The 14,520-nt window shown below is 36.9% G+C and overlaps 1 protein-coding gene across 4 annotated transcripts in view; it reads right to left on the bottom strand.

Annotated features, from left to right (window-relative positions):
- Window positions 1-821: 821 nt before the first annotated feature.
- LOC129882766 (BRCA1-associated RING domain protein 1-like) overlaps window positions 822-14,520 on the bottom strand; it is a 26,046-nt gene continuing 12,347 nt past the window's right edge. For 2 of the 4 annotated variants that reach the window (XM_055957209.1, XM_055957208.1), the window contains 8 exons: window positions 14,009-14,361; window positions 13,671-13,771; window positions 10,268-10,454; window positions 10,062-10,171; window positions 2,693-2,783; window positions 2,025-2,190; window positions 1,572-1,690; window positions 822-1,408 (listed from right to left, as the gene is read on the bottom strand). In XM_055957209.1, the coding sequence (XP_055813184.1) occupies window positions 1,064-1,408; window positions 1,572-1,690; window positions 2,025-2,190; window positions 2,693-2,783; window positions 10,062-10,171; window positions 10,268-10,454; window positions 13,671-13,771; window positions 14,009-14,278 (1,389 nt within the window). In that variant the 5' untranslated portion in view covers window positions 14,279-14,361 and the 3' untranslated portion in view covers window positions 822-1,063. Of the gene's footprint in view, window positions 1,409-1,571; window positions 1,691-2,024; window positions 2,191-2,692; window positions 2,784-10,061; window positions 10,172-10,267; window positions 10,455-13,670; window positions 13,772-14,008; window positions 14,362-14,520 lie in introns of those variants that run through there. The other 2 variants (XM_055957211.1, XM_055957210.1) reach the window with 2 other exon arrangements.

Genomic DNA, 14,520 nt, shown 5'->3' with positions numbered 1-14,520 from the left:
AAACCAAACAATGCATTAGAAATCATAACTAATGTAAGCATTACTAATACACCCTATTCAAACATTATTCTTATACACTACCAAACAACCCCAAAATGTATAACTAATGCTTGCATTAAGTATACATAGATTGAAAAAATGTATCAAACAAGATACTAGTAATTAGGGGTGTACATAGACCGGGTTGGTTCGGATTTTTTACAAATCAAACCAAACTAAACCATTTGTGTCGGATTATTAAATCTATAAACCAAACCAAATCAATAAAAATCGGGTTTTTCGATATCAATTTTTCTCAGGTTTTTCGGAGTTTTTCGGGTTTTTGGGTTTTTTCGGATTTTCAGATTTTTCATAGTATCTAATAAAAAGGACAGAGCAATGCTTCTTAAAAAGAGTTCTAGTACAAAATATCAACATATAACATGGAGGCAGAACACTGTTTGAAGTTTTAACTTTATAATATAACTTTATAAGATGGTTTTTTTTTGTATATTATTTAGATAGGCTTCTCAAGTCCAAATCTAAATGTAAGAAAGAAAACAAAAATTATGAAAAAAATTTTAAAAATATTTATAAATTACATTTTAATAAATATTTTTATGTATAACATAATTTAAAAGTAGTATATCTATAATTAAGTCGGTTTGGGTTCGGTTTGACTTTTTTTAGTTAAAACCAAACCAACCCTATAATGGTCGGGTTTTTTTCCAAACACCAAACCAAGTCAAACCAAACCACTAGTCGGTTTTTTTTTTCCGGTTTGATTCGGTTTGTCGATTTGGTGCGGTTTATCGGTTTGCCCTGTACAGCCCTACTAGTAATACACAAACTAATGCATGATTTTTTTTAATGCACTCTACCAAACTGAATTGCGGAATACAAAACTGAACTTCAAACCAAGGTTGTAATATCTCTATTTCACATTTATACACAAAATCTTGGAAGTATATTTAGCTTTTAAGATTTAATTATATTCCCCAGGTGCAGAAAATGTACAACTAATTTTGCTCTTCTACCACAAGTGAGTATCTCAGTTGCACAAAAATCTTGCAGCAATGGCTCATCAGCAGAAAGGTACCAGTTTACATGCAGCAATAGATTCCAGAATCCAAGTATGCTGAACGGTCTGAAAACCAATTTGCTTGGCTAGATCCTCAGCTGCAGCTAATCTTTGCTGCAAAATACTGCTTTCTTCTTCAAACGTGCAATCCTGCGGCGGATCACAATTGTATACGACTAGAGAAGGTGGCTGAGTTCCTTGTGCATCATGAGTCTGTTTCACCAACTGCCCCTTGCTCTGAATGATGGTGCCTCCAGCCTTCCCAACTAGATCTAACAGGTCACTTTTATAAGCTGGCATAAAATCTCCACTCAAATAAAACTTGAAACCATCAAAAAGTTTTGGCGCCTGCGATATAAAGGAATAATTGTTTACTGGATAAATAAAGCTTTTAATATGTACCACCTCAGTCCAGAACCAGAAGAAAATAAAAGATCTTTAGCCATGAAACTTATCCACAAGGAGTATAATAAACTAGTTTCTCTGTCTCCTGCATTAACCAGACACTTACATTAGTTGAGGCCCTCAACCTTCCAGCTTTCGGGCCCCCAGAACGGCCATAATTGTCTAGACTTATTTCATAAAGTTCTTCATTTACTGGACCATTTGCTGCAACACAAGCTTTTACCCCTGCAAATAAACAAGTTCCATGGTAGGAGAATGGAATTTAAATAAAATAATCATCCTTCGTCATTAGACAACTAATTAACTATTGACCCAGGTCAAGCAAACTATTTCCAAAAAGAAGTCCATGCTCTCGAAGTGGCGAGAAGTCACACATTTACCCAGGTATTTCCCTGCTCTTCCCTCAACACTAAAGCAACTTATTCTTATATCCCCCACACATTCTACTTTATTTAATTTCTTGATTCAATAGCGATTCAACGTGCCCCCTCATTTCATGGAGAACCAAATGAAAAACCTATCCCACAAACAATTTTATATAACAGGTAACAGTGCTTACAGTCAATAGTCAGGATCCATTTTCCACTCAAAATCGCCATGAGAACTTTCATTGTTCTGGTGCATGCACCCTTTACATCAGTTGTTGCAACAACATGTGTCACATTTGGTTTCCAAAACTTGCACACAGTTGCACCACACATATCAGCAAATTTCACCAACATATACTGCAAAATGTCAAAAGACAATACGATGGATTAATAATGTTAGAAATGCACCATTTTCAGCTAACAATTCCAAACAAAAAGAAGTTACCAATTTGTTTTACTCCAAAGGCTCTCTCAAAAAAAGGGCATTAAGAGGGCCAAAGTACAAATACCATAAAAGTAAACAAATAAAAGTAAAGACACTAAAATAAGTGGATCTTTCATAAGTTGCTATTCCCAGGACATGCATCAATGATCAACCAGGACTAAGACATCAACTTAACGTTGACAAACGCAGAGTTAAACCATCTATTCATGACCATAATAAGTTGACTACTCTAGTAAACCAGAGAGCTGAAATAAACAAAGGGTTTTTGCCTGGAAACATGCCAATGGCAATTCTCCATGTGACTTGTAACTGCATACATGATCGTGAGACTGATCAAACAGTCTTAAAATAGATACAAGGGAAATATGATAGAACTAGCAGAGACTATTGTCACTGCAGAAAAGATAAACCAACCTTCTCTTCTGATGATAGAGCAGACCCACAAAGAACCCATTCTTTGGGTCCATCTGATGATCTTGCCCAAAAAGTCAATTGCTCGGTGGTTCTGCATGCACAATGGTCAAAAAGGAAAAGGAGTTATGGAATTGCTTATAGATGAGGACAATTACCCTCATATTCTAATGACCATAAATATCTCAATTGCCCTTTGATTTACATAAAAGAACAAAATCAATGTGTTATAGTATACAAACAAGTTTTTTTATGTATTTCATGAATTAATATGAAGCTTTTCAACTAATAAACCCCAATATTCTGTGGCTTCCTTCATGTAACAGAGCTTGATATCCAATGTGTTCCAATAGATATGCTAGCTGACTTCTTGACAAGGATATTACTTCATTCTAAGTCTAGAAGAAAGAGAAAGAAACAACATTTTCCCAGTTTTACACTAATGGATAAATCATAATGGACTACTCAATTTAACAAGACTAATAACATAAACAGATATACATCTCTTCTAGTGTGCATATGTATGTGAAGATACTCCTATTTAGATATACTAATACCTTAACAAGCCTTTTCTCCACATGACAATCAAATGAGATACACTTGCTTATCAAGAGCATAGTGAAACCTAATTATACCAGCAACTCGAGCAGTTCCTCTTACGACTTCACTTTCCGACTAGCAACAATTATGGATCCACTACATTTTTATGACGAGATACCAACACTTAATCATTCAATCAGGAGAGGGTGGGGCTAGTAAAACGTTTACCAGTCTCTCCTTTTTTTGATTCCTTCAAAGACCAGATCTAAGTCTTGTCGAGCAATCGCTTGAAAAAGCCTTTTATAAGGCGAGCTGCGGTTGGGTCCCATAGTTCTCTATCTGAGATAGGTGGTCCAAGTAGATTTTCAAGGATAATGGCTTCCCAAATGGAGAGAAGAGTTCCCCCCTAATCTAGGGCCTCTTTGCAAATTGCAAAAAGAGACTTTTATGTAATCCTGTCCGAACAAAAGGGCTTCCTCTACCTTGAGCTCCGTTTGGAATTGAGCCTCCAAAATATCTTGACTGAAGGAACTAACCTAAGCATAGCTCTCTCTCTCAAATACAAATATCAAGAAAGGGATTCCTTGGATAAGTGGAAAAATGCTAAAAAAAATCCTTCCATTTCTCTTTGAAGGCCTATGTCCTACTTATAGTAATATCAGTCCTCCAGCCTGTACTTGTGTTTTTGCTGACCAAGAACACATGCATTTTGTTGACACTAAAAAAGAAGGTTATTCAATCCACTAGTGCAACTGAAGGTGCGCAGCCTCTTTTTAACCGGAACAAGAAAGAACTCATAACCACTGCTTGTGAACAACTCTCCTCAACTTAAGGCACACCTACTCTTACTAGAAAGTAGTCTCTCTCAGGTCCAATTTCGATCTATAACTAACTTACTTAATAAGCCAGGCCGGACGAAAGATATTCAGAAAACCCGATTTCCTGTCTTACGAACCTAACTCAAAAGAGAAAAGAAGATCAGACTTAAAGAGATCTCACTTTTGATGATTGAACAGTGGTGATGCTCTTTGATTGCATTCGCTTGCTTGATCTTTAATCATCTAGTTATCCCCTGTGTCCTTTTCGCCTATGCTGTCTCAGTCTTGGATAGAGTTCATTACCTTTCTTTCTTTGTTTGAATGAGACTTTGATTTCCTTTCATCTCAAACTAAAGGTAATAAGAGTGAAAAATTAGAAAATTTTGCATGAAAAGGAGACTATATAGTATGGCCCCTATCCCTTCTTTTTCCATGCTGCTTATCCCTTTGGGGCTAGTCCTTAGCTCTGATCATCCTTGGATGCTAGCGATCCTTTCACCGAAGAACTCTTCAAGAGGACATTGGTTTTCTATCTGTGAACGGTGTACCCATACACCAGAGGGTTGAGGCTCTCACTTTATTTTCAAATCAAAGATAGAAGAGCCCTTCAATTCGGGGCCTTTCCCGCTTTCCTTTATGGGGGAGGTTTGTGCTCATGAATTAATAGTCAAAGTATAAGGAAGATGGCATAGAGCATTTTATGAGATTGATGCTTCAAATGCCCTATTTTCTGGGGTTGTGATAGGAGTTGTGGCACTTTTCAAAAAGGGAATAGACTAGGATGTCACTGTTCTAGAAGAGGAAGTGTAGCTAGCATGTTGAACCATCTCTGTCAACACTGAAACATAACCCTAAAGTACGGGCCTCAGAGATAGTATTTCTCAACTATCGATCGACGTGACAATCATGCTTGCTTGACAAAACCTTTTTCATTCAGTCTGCCAATAGGTGAAAAAGAATTTCTAGTGACACGGAAGTTGTGCTCGATGCTCTCTTTCCTATTCCATTGTGCTAAGTGGTCTTTCCCTTTCTTGTTGGATGACTACTGTGGGAAAAGATGACGACTACTCCCAATCTTTGGTCAATCCATATTGATGCTAGAAGAGTTATTCCCACCGCCCACCTGAAAGAGACGAGGAAGACTAACCACCATCCTTCTCGAACCTTCGCTTCCTGAGTTAAATAGCTGACTACGAGAATGAAGGTTCAAGCTATGGCTGCCCTATGGGATGCTCATTTGAAACCTTTGTCAGGTGAATGCAAGAAAGAGAGAAATGATGCAAACATAAGAATGGAAGGTTTGCTTGTCGGCTAGAGGGCCAATAATGCTCTTCTAGCTTTACCTACACAGCAAGGGAAAGATCAAAGGCAAGGTGGAAAATGCTCTACACGAACTATCTGATCAAGTTTTCTTTTTCCTATCACAGGCAGCTGGCAAAGCCGTGTTTGGTCGTCGCGTACATGCTCTGTTACAGCTTTGTTCATGCGCCAATCAATTGACAATGAAGCAAAGAAGGGTGGGTTTTGATCACCATGTGGGTAGTCTCTATTAGGATTTTCATTTCATTTGCACTAAAAAGGAGCTACCTCCTCGAGGTATTAGTAAGGTCTGCGTACACTTTACCCTCTCCAAATCCCACTTAGTGAGATTTCACTGGGTATGTTGTTGTTATTGTTGTGCACTAAAAAGGAAGACGGGTGCGACTATAGTAATGCCAAGCATACGAGAAAAGAACTCCACCTACCCCATACTGACGAATGAAAGAAGCTCATCGCTCGGCCATATGATGAACATGTTTTAAGCTAACTGCATGTCGAGCGCTTAAGCAAAGCTTGTGGTCACTCATTCCTCACTTGTTCGAAAAAGCTTCAGATTGGATTCAACACTACATACGATATTCCATTCTGGCCCTCACTAGCTCTTTGCTAGCTTATACAAAAAGCATGTCCGAGGGGCTACTACGCTCACCGTGCACTTGCATTACCACCTGAGTTTTGCTACTGCTCTACCCAGCTCCGACGCCTACCACGAACTTAAATCATCATTTATGCCCAAAAAAAAAATTATAGTGAATTTTATGATTTTATTTTCATTTAAAACAATATTCTTCTTTGTACTGGATTTGCTGCACTCGAGCCGGGGATATTTCGAAAACAACCTCCTTACCTTCACGAAGAAGTGGCAAGATCTACATACACTTTACCCTCCCCAAACCCCACTTGTGGGATTTCACGGGGTATGTTGTTGTTAAAACAAGGGGAAAAGGCCAAGAATACCCCTAATCTATTGGAAATGGCTCAAAAATACCCATCTTCCACCTTTTGGTCCAAGAATACCCCTAACCTATTGGAAATGGCTCAAAACTACTCTCCCTTTCACCTTTTGGTCTAAAAATACCCCCCACCTTTGTTTTTGGTTCAAAGAAACCCCTCCTTCCATCTTTTGGTCTAAAATTACTTTCAAACCAAATTTAATTGAATTGAATTATTTTACTAATTAGTTAATTTTTTTTATTTGTTCTACAAAATAATTTTTTATTTATTCAAATTCTTAATATTAGCTCATCCCAATATATTTAAGTCTAATGTAAAATAAAATAAAAAATTTATTGTGTAAAAATGAAAAATAAAATTCTGATTCTTATTATTAAAATAACGCAATAAAATTCTTAAAATATAACTTATAAAACTGTAAGTTTTTCTTCAATAATGATTTTCCTTCAACTTTTACACATTTTTCAGCACTTATTACCTGATGAAAATTTATTTTTCTCCTACAATTTGATTCCCCCCTCTCCAAACCCAATCTGGCAAACTAGGTTATTTTTGAAATCTCTTTGAGTTTAACATTTGAATTGATTTGAGAGAGGGAAAGAGAGGTAAAAGTTTAATTTTGGATTTTTAGGACGAATGATGCTTACATTCAAAATTGGGTTAAACAAAAAAATAAAATGTTGTTTTACATTGGTCACGAGGCTCCAAAAAGGTTTGTGTTCCCTTTTTCATGAAATTTTGCTTTTTGAAGATGAGAAAATAGTGTCTTATCTTGTCTTTTTTTTTCCACTTTTGTTTATTTATAAAATTTTATTGTGTTATTTTAATAATATGAGTAAGAATTTTATTCTTCATTTTTACACAATAATTTTTTTATTTTATTTTACGTTAAACTTAAATATATTGGGATAAGCTAATATTAAGAATTTGAATACATAAAAAATATCTTTTAGAACAAATAAAAAGATTAACTAATTAGTAAAAGAATTCAATTCAATTAAATTTGGTTTGAGAGTAATTTTAGACCAAAAGATAGGAGGGGTATCTTTGAACCAAAAACAAAGGTGGGGATATTTTTAGACAAAAAGGTGAAAGAGAGGGTATTTTTGAGTCATTTCCAATAGGCTACGGGTATTTTGGACCAAAAAGTGGAAGAGGGGTATTTTTGAGCCATTTCCAATAGGCATAACACATAAATATACCTTTTAACTTAGCTTCATTTCACATTTATGTCCTCCAACTTTTGGTGTGCACAAGTAGGCACTTAAACTTGTATAAAATTGAACAAGTAGACACACGTGTCCTACGTGGCACAATACACGTAGACTATCTATTTTTTACCAGAAATCTTTTAGAACAATGAATTGAACCCCTCAAATCTTCATATTAATAAAAGAGAAAATAGTCAAATGCCCCTCCCCCACCCCCAACCCCCAACCTATTAGCCAATTACCAACTACACACTTATACTTTATGGGGTCCTATTACCCTCTAGACTACTTTAAAATGGAATAAATAAACCCTTAAGTGTTGAGTTGGCACAGAGAACGCATTTCACTCTCTCAAGGAGAATGAGTTGCCTATCTTTTCTTTTTATTTTCGTTCTCTTCTCTTTCTCTTTCTCTTTTTCTTTCTCTCTTTCTCGTTATTTATCTAAACAACTATACCTTCTCCACCATTATCATTGTTGAAGCTTCATCAATGAATGTCTGGCATACAAATTACCGGCAATTGATGCATTTTATGAACATAATTCCTCAATATACTTGTTTAGAACAAGTCTAATAAATCAAACCCATTTTTAAAAAAGCATACCCATTAATTGGATTTTCTTTTTCTAAGTCATTGACTTAAGAGAAACAACAACAAAGAGAACAAGTAATGGGGTTGTTGCTTTTGAACTTATTAGAAGGAACTGAAAGAGAAACAACTTCTACATGAAAAATATCAGAAGGTAGCCATAACTCTCCATTATCCAGATTTTCTGAAGAAGAATCTTCCATTTTCTCCCAAAACCCACCAAAAATCAAAAGCAGAAACTCAGATTATAACCAATTCATGAAAATTTTAGAGAGAGAATGGAGAAGAAATAGGGGTTTTTGAAATTGACGTTACGAGTTCTTTCTTCCTGGTAGAAGGGTTGCTGCCATTTTTTGGTTTGTTCAAAGCTTTGTAGAGTCGGAGAGCTGCAACAATGGCTTCTCTATTTGGAAATTGACACATGACGGCTCAGGGAAGATGGTGACAATTTTTTATGGATAAAGTAGTGCGTTACGTTTGATTTTGATTTGTTAGAACATAGGAATTATTTTGAGGTCAAAATGGTGTTTTATAGTCATTAGGGCTGAAAAAATGAATGAAGAAAAAAGGAAGGAGATTAAAAAAAAAGGATTAATTGGTGAAATACACGTGTCAAGCGCGTTTCACAACTTGACACATGATTGATTATGACATTTTAGGATTGAATCAATTTCACTTTAAAATGGTCCATGGGGTAATAGGACTCCCGTGAATCATTGGTGTGTAGTTGGTAATTGACTAATAGGTTGGGGGACAATTGGCTATTTTCTCTATTAACAAATAAAGTTTTTACAATAACATCCAAAGTAATGTATTACAAGCAAATGGCTAACATCTTGTTAACTAGAAATAATTCTTCTTTTTATAAATAATGTTATTATTTGAAGTTAAAGGTTTTATATCTTTTAAGAATACTATACTAAAAACCTAGGTTACGCGGACTCTTCACTTTCGATGCCGCACCCGTGTCGGATATTCCAAAAACACACTCCTTTTGGAGAATCTGATATGCACCCGTTGACACTATTGAAGAGTCCGAACAACATAGCTAAAAACAAGTACTATGTAAGAATAAAAAGGTCAATTCTAAATTATTATTATTATTTTTAGGGAAAACTATACATATTGGACCCATTAGGCAAAGTATTTACCCAAATTGGACCAAATCCAAACTATTTACTCGAGTTGGACCCACGGCCCAATCTATTTACCCGTCTGCCCCCTTGTTCTATATACTTTGATAGTATAAAGCAGTAATTGAGTAGTCTTTGCACTGAAACACTGTTCATTATATATATACTCTAATGGTATCAATGAGTAACTGAGTAGTGTTCTCTATTTCTCTTTGATACCATCAGAATATATATATATACTCCAATGGTATCAAGCAGTAAACGCGAATTAGCAATTAAAAACAGGGGGTATGAAAGTAAGGGGGCAGCTGCTTGTAAATAGTTTCCCTTTTTGGCGTAAAAGTGTTCTTTTCCCTTATTTTTATGTGGATGTGTATATATTTAAGGTCTCTTATTAAGATTTAAAAAATTTAGGCCATTAATTTTATTAAGACACTTGCATTCAATCATCATCCAAATCTCTATATCAACAAGATAACCTTTTAGGCAGGAAAGTAGTAGTGTACATTATATATATCTAGAAAATCAGTATAGAATATTGATGGTACTACAAAGGTACACCAGTTTCAAAATTAACAAACTTAAACCAAGGAGTTTAAGGCGAGTGGATAGATGGTAGCACACAGATTTTAAAATTTATATAATGATTTTTTTATCATTCTCAGGCCCTTCCCCGGACCCCGCGCATAGCGGGAGCTTTAGTGCACCGGGCTGCCCTTTTGATGTTTTTATCATTCTCAACAACTGCCAATAATTTAAGAGGAGATAGAAAACAAAATAGCAAGTGCCTTAATATACTATTCTTACAAGGGAGAAGTCTTTGAATGCACTTCCCTCCCGATATGTTTTCTGGACTTTGACTTCTTACTTGGAAATTTAACAGATTTATGAATTGGGCACAGCATCACAAAGTTTTCCTGTAATTAAAGATGTAAACTTTTAGGGAAAATAAGAAAATGAAAACTTTACAATGCTCAATTTGATAAATTTGTTAACTAGTTGTATTTACTTACCATATCCCATTGGCAATCCTGGATTTCATATGCACAGGGCACATGATAACTCCTCCTGCAAGACGTCACATAGCAGCCAAGTGCTGCACCCTTCATGCCACAACTACTACACTTGAGTTTTGCAGCTCTTGCCAACTCGGTGTCCAAATTCTTTATAATATCTCCTTCATAATATACTTGAGGTGTCCTGTAACCAATGAAATTAAGTAACGAAAAGGTATCCAATCAAACCTAAGTTGGATTGACTAACAAATAATGCAGCACGCCAAAGGATCAATGGAAATGTGATGTAATATAAGAATGAGATTATGCTTTAGAGCCCGTTTGGATTGGCTTATAAGTTGCTTATAAGCTGTTTTCAGCTTTTTTGAGTATTTGGCTGGCCAACTTAAAGTCATTTTGTGCTTAATATAAGCCAAAAAAAATAATTGGATCTGTTTGGCTTAGCTTATCTAAAGCAGCTTATAAGCTGAAAATAACTTATAAGCAGCTTAAAATAAGTTAATCCAAACAGGCACTTAGCAGCGGAGATACAAGTCTTGTAGTGAAACAACCTATACACGTTGCCAGATTAGCTCTATATAAGTTAAGCCCTATCTGGATTATTCAAATAAGACTAAAAAGGGCAGCCCGGTGCACTAAGGCTCCCGCTATGCGCAGGGTCCGGGGAAGGGCCTGACCACAAGGGTCTATTGTACACAGCCTTACCTTGCATTTCTGCCAGAGGCTGTTTCCAAGGCTTGAACCCGTGACCTCCTGGTCACATGGCAGCAACTTTACCAGTTACTCCAAGGCTCCCCTTCTATTCAAATAAGACTATATTCATTAAAACCACAATTTCATAAGCACAATAGATTATGATGTTCGATTGTTACAACCAAAGGTCCGTAAACACATTTGGATTGTGTTCTTGGTGCATCTGCAGTGGAGGGAAATCGTATACTAATATGTTCTTTGATTGCTCTTGTCCCCAGCACATCTGGAAGACTCTACTACATTGTATGGGACTAAATAGGCCAATCGGATCATAGGAGGCTGAGATAGGGTGGCTGTCAGTTAAGGTGAACAATAGAAGATCTATGACTGCTATCTTGGGATTTCTTTTAGTAGCCACTGCTATCATATCTGGTTAGACCGAAACAGTCAAGATTCAGTCAGAAGGCACATGAAAGCAAAACTATCATTAGAGACATAGTTCTACAGTCACATATAATGGGACAAAAACATTGTAAATGGACAAGCTGATTAGATAGGCTTAGTTGTTTTCCTTGTTTGTAGACTTGGTTCTGCTTTGTTTAGCAAACCAACTAACCATAGTTTTCTCTTGGTTATTTTTGAGGATCTAGCTCTAGAGTCCAATGAGCTAATACGTGAATATTGACACTTTGGTTACAACAACAACAACAACAACCCAGTGAAATCCCACAACATGGGGTCTGGGGAGGGTAGAATGTACGCAGACCTTACTCCTACCAAGGTAGGACGGCTGTTTCCTGGAGACCCTCGGCTCAGTAAAAGCATAAATGCATAAAAAATGTTAGATAAGAATAGAAAATTAAAAGCTTTATGAGAAAAACAACAAACAAATAACAAATAGATAACAAATAAATACAACTAAATAAAGACTAATAACAAATAACGATTAAATAAATAATGAAAGCGTCACAGGTAAAATTGAGTAATCAGAGCATAGAAAGTAATAAATAATAACAGAAATAACAGAAATCAGAACTCAAAGCGCAAGAGATCGTAATGCACTACTACACCTATGAATAGAGAAGAATAACGAGACTATGAACTAGACTTCTACCCTAATGTGGGTCCTCCACACCCTCCTATCTAAGGTCATGTCCTCCGTAAGCTGTAACTGCGCCATGTCCTGTCTAATCACCTCTCCCCAATACTTCTTCGGCCTACCCCTACCTCTTCTGTAACCATCCATGGCCAGCCTCTCACACCTCTGCACTGGCGCATCTGTGTCTCTCCTCTTCACATGTCCATACCATCTCAGTCGTATTTCCCGCATCTTGTCTTCCACCGAGGCCACTCCTACCTTGTCCCGAATAGCCTCATTTCTAATCCTGTCGCTCCTGGTGTGCCCACACATCCATCTCAGCATTCTCATCTCAGCAACTTTCATCTTTTGAATGTGAGAAGTCTTAACTGGCCAACACTCCGCCCCATACAGCATAGCCGGTCTAACCACCACTTTGTAGAACTTGCCCTTAAGTTTTGGTGGCACATTCTTGTCACATAGCACTCCGGAAGCGAGCCTCCATTTCATCCACCCTACCCCAATACGATGTGTGACATCATCGTCAATCTCCCCGCTGCCTTGCATGATAGACCCAAGATACTTGCAACTACTTCTCTTTTGGATGGCCTGAGCACCAAGCCTAACTTCAACGTCAACCTCCTGAGGTGTCTCACTGAACTTGCACTCTAAGTACTCTGTCTTTGTCCTACTCAACTTAAACCCTTTAGACTCCAAGGTATGTCTCCAATCCTCCAGCTTAGCGTTAACTCCGCGGCGAGTCTCATCGATCAGGACTATGTCATCCGCGAAAAGCATACACCATGGCACCGCACCTTGAATTTGTCGCGTCAATCCATCTATCACCAAGGCAAATAAAAAAGGACTAAGAGCTGATCCTTGATGCAACCCCATCACCACTGGGAAGTGCTCTGAGTCCCCTCCTACTGTCCTTACCCTGGTTTTGGCTCCCTCGTACATGTCCTTGATCACCCTAATGTATGCCATAGGTACACCTTTAGCCTTCAAACATGTCCATAGTATTTCTCTTGGGACTTTATCATAAGCCTTTTCTAGGTCGATGAATACCATATGCAAGTCTCTCTTCCTCTCCCTATGCTGCTCCACCAGTCTCCTCATAAGATGGATGGCTTCTGTAGTTGAGCGTCCCGGCATAAATCCAAACTGGTTCTCTGAAATAGACACGTCTCTCCTCACCCTCATCTCTACCAGGAGCCTTTTTTTCTCCAACTCCAATTGTCCATAACATCTATCCTCAGCTAAATAATTCAAGCATAAAGATGAAGCACATAATGTGTTTAAAGTCCACTTGTTCCATCTCATCCTGTTATCCAACACCTACATAAAGAAAAAGAAGTGATTGCACAGGATAGAGCTGTCACTTAACTGCATACTTAAAGCTTCCTTTTATCAGTTGCGGAATTATAAAACAATATTATGTTTTTGAAATCGCAAGTAATTATAAAACAATATTATGTCTGGAATATCAAGCAAAGTGATTTTATTTTTTTTGAAAAAGGTAACTTGTATTATGAACAAGGGAATACTCCAAAAGTATTCCAGTAATACTTACAGCAAAGTGTGTTTTTTTTATGAAGATTATCAAGCAAAGTGATTTAAACCACCTACCATTCAATGCACTTACTGTGCACACATATGACTTTGGAAAGAGAATTAACATTTCCCACCACTTCCCTTCCATTTGCAAAGTACAAGAACGGTCCAGTTTTCTGCAAATATTTGACAAAAACTGAAAAAAGTTAGTATTAAGAATCGGGTAAATATAGCAGAATATGTCCAGATAAACATGTGTGCAAATAAACATAGGATGCAGACCACAAAATAAGTGGATAACTTTCCAAATGACAGCAGTGGAAGAGAGTACTAAGAAAACTATAAAAACAACACAATAATCGCAGCTGATAGCTTGAATTTTCTCTTTTCATATACAGCACTGATAAACTCACCTCTATGGTCTTAGGTGAATGACAGAAAGCACAAACACTTCCTTTTGGAGGATGTTGATCTATAACTGCTTTTGGCTGAACAACAGGAGATTCACATATTTTATACTCCAAATTGTAGTTGGAATTAGCAACAATTTCAGAACTAGGACATCTTTGTAGAATCTGACCATGACTTTCTAAGCTCATTTCTGACAAACCACAATTTAGTTTCTTTTGCCTCTTAATATCCCTTTCATGAAATATGTCTTCACCCCCAACTATGCAGTGCATTTGACCTTTCACCACATTTGAAGTATCCTGTACTGACTTCTTTGCTGCAATGTTCTCTATATTCTGGAAAGCAAGGATCACATCTGTTTAAATCGTCAAAAAGAAGAAAATCATATAGGAGAGAACACTTGAACACTAACAAAAACTTCTGCAAGTTCCAATTTTTTTCAATCTCACAAACCAATTAAAATTTATTATAACCCAAGAATCACAAAACCATTAGTTAGTGACATGCAACTGCT

Source organism: Solanum dulcamara, chromosome 3 (genome assembly GCF_947179165.1).
Source record: "Solanum dulcamara chromosome 3, daSolDulc1.2, whole genome shotgun sequence".
Classification (NCBI taxonomy): domain Eukaryota; kingdom Viridiplantae; phylum Streptophyta; class Magnoliopsida; order Solanales; family Solanaceae; genus Solanum; species Solanum dulcamara.
The sequence above is the reverse complement of the archived record's forward strand: the minus strand, read 5'-3'. Positions and strand labels throughout refer to the sequence as shown.